General features: G+C 50.0%; 1 protein-coding gene across 1 annotated transcript; it reads right to left on the bottom strand.

The window, feature by feature from the left end:
* Positions 1–2,146: 2,146 nt before the first annotated feature.
* On the bottom strand, positions 2,147–4,532 carry LBX1 (ladybird homeobox 1). Its single transcript, XM_058810802.1, has 2 exons — positions 3,947–4,532; positions 2,147–3,642 (listed from the first exon to the last, which is right to left on the bottom strand). Exons 1-2 carry the CDS (start codon positions 4,269–4,271, stop codon positions 3,140–3,142), a joined length of 828 nt encoding a protein of 275 aa, XP_058666785.1. The 5' UTR covers positions 4,272–4,532; the 3' UTR covers positions 2,147–3,139.
* Positions 4,533–5,335: the final 803 nt, after the last annotated feature.

Raw genomic sequence — 5,335 nt, 5'->3', positions numbered from 1 at the left:
TATTGTATCTAAAATTCGAGGAAGAGCGAACCCAGAGCAATAGATCTCCTCATGTAGGTGATCCTAGGGAACGGCGCATTTCAAACTGGATGACAAACGACGCGCACAAGCCAGAGCTTAATTTTTAAGCTAAAAAAAAAAATCTTTTGTTTGTCAAAACGCAGATTAAACAGCCAAAATCCCAGTTATCTGGAAATACGGGGCTAGCCAAATTAACAGGCTACAAATCTTCAGGAGGAGGCTTTATTTACTAACCCGCCCCAGCCACGTGTGGTAAACTTCTGCGGGTACAAGGCGGCCCGGCATCTCTTCTCTTTGCACTCAGAAGTCAATAGATCAGAAACCCAAATTAACTCCCAGCCTATTTTCCATACACCCAGCCACTTTCTTTTTTTTTTTTTTTTTTTTTTTTTTATTTCTTGGTTATAGTGAATTGTACTCTTTGCAGCCTCATTAAATCCATTCCAAGACAAAAGAATAAAAGACTGGGGGGAGGGAGGGGACAGGAGAGGAGGGGGAACAGGAGAGGGAATGGGGAAAAAAACAGATAAAGAAAACAAATAAAGCCCTTTAACTAGATCTTCACATAAATGTCACAGTTTCTCAGCATTTACGATTTCCCTGCTTAGCATAAAAACACTTAAGGACAAGATTGAAGGCTTTCCGAGAGATCTGGACAGAAGTCAAAGCTATCATTCGGAGGTTAAAAAAAAAAAAAAGAATAAAAAGAAAAAGGAAAAAAGAGGGGATGGCGAAGTGGGGGCGGGAGGTGGCGGAAAACAAGTGCTCTTCCAAATAATACTAAAGAAAAGTGAATTTCATTGTAATTCATAGGCTTGTTCCAAATACCAAGAGAGAAAGAAAAAAGAATAGAAGCGCACAGATGCCCCGACGAAGGGAGAACAGCTCTGCTCCCATTGTTGTGGAGTTAAACAGTGGAAGGGAGGGTTAACCTAATCCATCAAATTGTCTGGAAATTGTGAAGAAAATTCAAAAACCATATGGTCTCCAAGCGCTCGCCTTCTCTCTGCTGCGGAGGGGCACGCTTGTTTCAGCATGGCGAACCGCAGGAGGCTGTATATGCTCCATTGTCGCTTGTCACTTCAGAGAAGAGGGCTCATTTGTCCCCAGTTTTCATGCTTTACGCTAAAAATTACAACCCCATCCATTCTCAAAGAGGAGAAAGATTTATTTAGCCTCGGAGAAACTGGACCAAAAAAAAAAAAAAAATCCAACCCACAAACCAACCCTGTCTTATCTGGACACTTCTCTGCCGACTCCACCACTGTACACCAGATTTGCCTTTCTCACATAAATTTTACAAAGAATAGGGAGAAACACACGTTGCTCGACTCCAAAGGCAGGTCACGCTGCCAAGAGAGAATACATTCACCAGAGCTTTAATTTTGGTGGAAAAAAAAAAAAAAAAGAAAAAATAAATTAAAAAAAAAACCAAAAAAAAACAAAAAAAAAAAAAAAAATAGAGGGAGGAAATGAAAAGAAAAAGAACCAAAGGTAGGAAACGAAACATTTTCCATCCCCGTGTCCCCGTGGCAGCTTTTGCCCAGACACGGGAGGCCTGGCCAGCCGGGCGGAGGGCAGCTCCCCCCGCAGCACATCCCGCTCCTTTTGTCCAAATCGCTGATAACTCCTTGCTGCCGCTCGGATTTGCTTTTTCTTTCAATTATTTTTTTCCTGCCTTTCTTTTTCCCCTGCAATTTCAGGCTGGAAATGCCCCGCTGACCGCGGGAGCGTCCCGGGGTCTCGGTGGTTCCGCCCGCCCCTCCGCGCTCCCGCCGCCGCCGCGCATCCCCCGCGCCCGGGAAGCGCTGCCCGCACCTCCGGCCTTATCCATGCTCCGCGTTCTTCCTCTGCTAAACTCTGCCTGGCATTAGACTTAGGAAAAAACCCTAAATAATAATATTGATCTAGCTCGTATGCTCCTTTCCCGTCATTTTTTCTCACAGGTACTGCTCTCAGAGTAACTTTAAATGCAAACGGGATGGGAGATTCCTGCGGGGGAAAAGTCCGGTGTAGCCTCGGACCGGCGGGGTGCTTTTTCGGTCACAAATGAAGGACGTTAAAAAGTATATTAAAATGGTAAGGATTTTATTGTATCGGAAAAAAAGAGCTATCTGTACAATTCTAAGAGACAGTAAATAAAGCGACATTGTCCCTATCGGAACTTAAATAGCAGGCCTTTTAAAATTTGTACAATTCAAACAAAACCAGGTCTTAAATCTGTACAATTTTTTTAAATTTATAGCGTAATATTTAAATGTATTGATTTTGGGATTTGTACTTTTTTATTTCCATAGCATGCAAAAAATTCTAAAAAGAGTAAAAAATAATTCTAGGATTTTTTTTTATTTTTCCTTTTTTTTTTTTGTTACCACCTTCATATCAAAAATACGAAAGGCAGCTTTTTAATAAAAGCACAACAATAGCAGAAAATGGTAAAAATAGCTTTTAATTGTTAAAATGAGGCAGAAATTGCATTGGAGACAAATCTCTATGCTCTAGGAAAAAAAGAAAGTATATATTTTTCAACTTGCATTATCACCCAGCCCCAAGTTCCCAAGATTGCGAAAGAAAAAAATATTTTAAGGGGAAAAAAATTAGTTCGTGCACATCTGAAACATGCAAGGAAAGGAAAGCAGCTAATTTTTTGCTGTTGCCGTTTTAAGCCTAACTTAAATCTTCTCTTAAATGGTTTGTTTCGGAAGTCTTTGAAAACAACTGCTTTCCCAAACATCTGTTGGAAGCCAGGTTTATTCCAAGGTTACGCGTCTCCCTTATAGATAAAATAATCATCACTGATAGCTATTAGAAAAAAATAATAATCAAAACCTCAAAAAGAAGGGGGAAGGAAAAAAATTCCAATATATAAGTTTAAATATTTATACAGAAGCCGTCCTTAATTGCACCGTTCCGAAGATGTGGCAGGCGGAGGGATATCGACTCTACCCTAAATTAATCGGGGGTGTGTGTCTGTGGTGGGGTTCTATTGCTTATTGCTCCGGCCGAGGGGAGCGGCCGCCCCGCCGCGCTGCCGGGGCCGGCCTGGGGGGCCGAGGGTGCCGGTTTGGAGCTCTCGGGATGGGGGGGGAGGGACGTGGGGGGGCACGCCGGCCGCCCTTCAGTCATCCACGTCGATCTCCACGTCCTCCTCCTCCTCTTCCTCCTCCTCCTCGCTGTCCCGGCGGCTGCGGGGCCGCTCCGTGGGGGGCGAGGCGGGGCGGGGCGGCGGCGGAGCGCCGGGCTCCCGGGCGGCGGCGGGGGGCGGCGGCGGGGACCCGGGCCGCGCCTTGCCCCGTCCCTCGGCGCTGGGCTCCAGCTCGGCCAAGGCCACGATGTCCACGGCGGGGTTGGGGCCCAGCTTTTTGGCCGATTCCACGTCGGCCTTCATCTCCTCCAGGTCTCTCTTGAGCTTGGCGCGGCGGTTCTGAAACCAGGTGATGACCTGGGCGTTGGTGAGCCCCAGCTGCTGGGCGATCTGGTCCCGGTCCGCCGGCGACAGGTATTTTTGGTAGAGGAACCGCTTCTCCAGCTCGTAGATCTGGTGGTTGGTGAAGGCCGTCCGCGACTTCCGACGCTTCTTCGGCGTTTGCCGCTGCCCGAAGATGGTCATCCCGTCCCGGCCTGCCGACGAGCCGCCAGATTGTCCCCGCTTTCCCTTGTCCACCCCGACCCGAGCCCCCGGACCCCACACCCCTGCCCCGTGGGTATCCGGAGGGAGCGGGACAGAGCCCCCTCTCCCGCACCCCGAGGGCCACGGGGGAGGATGCTCCGGGTACCGGCCGGGTACGGGCCGCGCAGGGACCCCCATCCCACCCCGTGCGACACCCTGGGACATGGCGGGGGACGAGGAGAGGAGGAAAACCAGGCCCTGGGAGGAGCGGGGTACCCACCCGTTGGAGGACCCCCTGCTCTGAGAGGGGCTTACCTTCGGCCGCCTGCAGCACGCTGACTTCCAGCCCCTTGAAGGTCTTGCTGGCCAGCTCTTCCAGGGCGCAGAGGGGCGAGGTCTGGGAGAGCAGCGCCCGGCCGGAGAGGGGCAGCCCGGCCGGGGGGTGCTTCTCGGCGGCGGAGAGGAGGTGGGCCGTTCCGCAGAGGGTGTAACTCCTCCGCACCGAGGGCTTGTTGAGGATGTCCTCGATGCTGAAGGGGGTGAGGGGCTTGTTGGAGTTGGCCGGCGGTGGGAGGTGATCCAAGGGGCTCCGCCGCCGTTCTTCCCCCGAAGAGGGCTTGGGTTCTTCTTTGGAAGTCATGGTGGGGCCGGGCTGCACGGGGCTGCCTTCCCCACCCGCGACGGGGATGCGCTGCCGCGGGGAGAAGCCCCCGGCGGGACCGCGGGGTGACGGCGGCGAAGACAGCGAGCAAAAGTTGAAGCCCACCTCCAACTCCGGCGGAGGAGCCCCGGGTCCTCCCGGGGAGAGCCACGTCGGGCGGCGGGCCGGGCGGGCAGGGCAGCGGGCGGGCGCGGAGCGGAGCAGAGCTGCCGACGGTCCCTCGCCGAGAGGTGGTCCTGCCGTACCTCTTGTCCCAGGGTTTTGGGTCGGAGATTTCCCCCCCTCCTGTCTGTCTCCTCTCTCTCCCTCTCTCTCTCTCTCTCTCTCTCTCTCTCTCTCTCTCTCTCTCCCTGTCTCTCCTCTTTCTTTCTCTTTCTAGCTGCTATTTTAAGAAACACCCCAAATCGCAGCACTTTCCCTGCCCCCCACCTCAAGCTAATACCCACCCCAAAATAATTTTTAAAAATAATTAAAAAAAAAAAAAAGTAAAAGAAAAAGCAGACTTCGTCGAGGGGAAGAGCAGCCCTCGTACCGAGACCTCGGACCAGGGGGAAAGAAGCGAGAAGAGATGGGGTAATTGACTATTGCTAACAAGTTATTGTTGATTGGGAGGTAATCAATTATCTTCAATGACACTTTTCGCCCTCTCTCTCTCTCTCTCTTTCTCTCTCTCTCTCTCTCTGTCCAATGCAGGCTTTTGCAAGTTCGGAGACCCATTAATTAGGAGGCGGTATGGAGGTGGAGCCCAGTTGAATTATAATGCTGAATGCACTTGTCATATTCTGGCCCTGCTATTTGTTTGGACATATATATTTTTAAATTACATTACAAACCAGCCTTTATTGCATCAGGATAATACAGTATAGTGAAAAATAATAATAAGCGAAAACAAAACAAACCGAAAAATATCCGGCTGTATCTTTTTTTCTTTCCCCCGAGATTTTTTTTTTTGTTTGTTTTCTTTCTATTCTCCCTCCTGCTAATTTCTGCTACCAGGTTATTCAGAATGTCTCTCTCCAGCTCTACCCAGAGCCCTTTGATTT

The sequence above is a fragment of the Ammospiza caudacuta genome, chromosome 9 (genome assembly GCF_027887145.1).
Source record: "Ammospiza caudacuta isolate bAmmCau1 chromosome 9, bAmmCau1.pri, whole genome shotgun sequence".
Classification (NCBI taxonomy): domain Eukaryota; kingdom Metazoa; phylum Chordata; class Aves; order Passeriformes; family Passerellidae; genus Ammospiza; species Ammospiza caudacuta.
Note: the sequence above shows the minus strand (reverse complement) of the source record. Positions and strands in the feature narration are given on the sequence as shown.

Bases quoted from the DNA above. Each gene is read 5' to 3' on its own strand.
- LBX1 (XM_058810802.1), bottom strand. From the start codon at position 4,271: ATGACTTCCAAAGAAGAACCCAAGCCCTCTTCGGGGGAAGAACGGCGG. The intron at 3,643-3,946 runs GTAAGCCCCTCT...GCTCGTCGGCAG, and splicing joins CGTGCTGCAGGCGGCCGAAG to GCCGGGACGGGATGACCATC.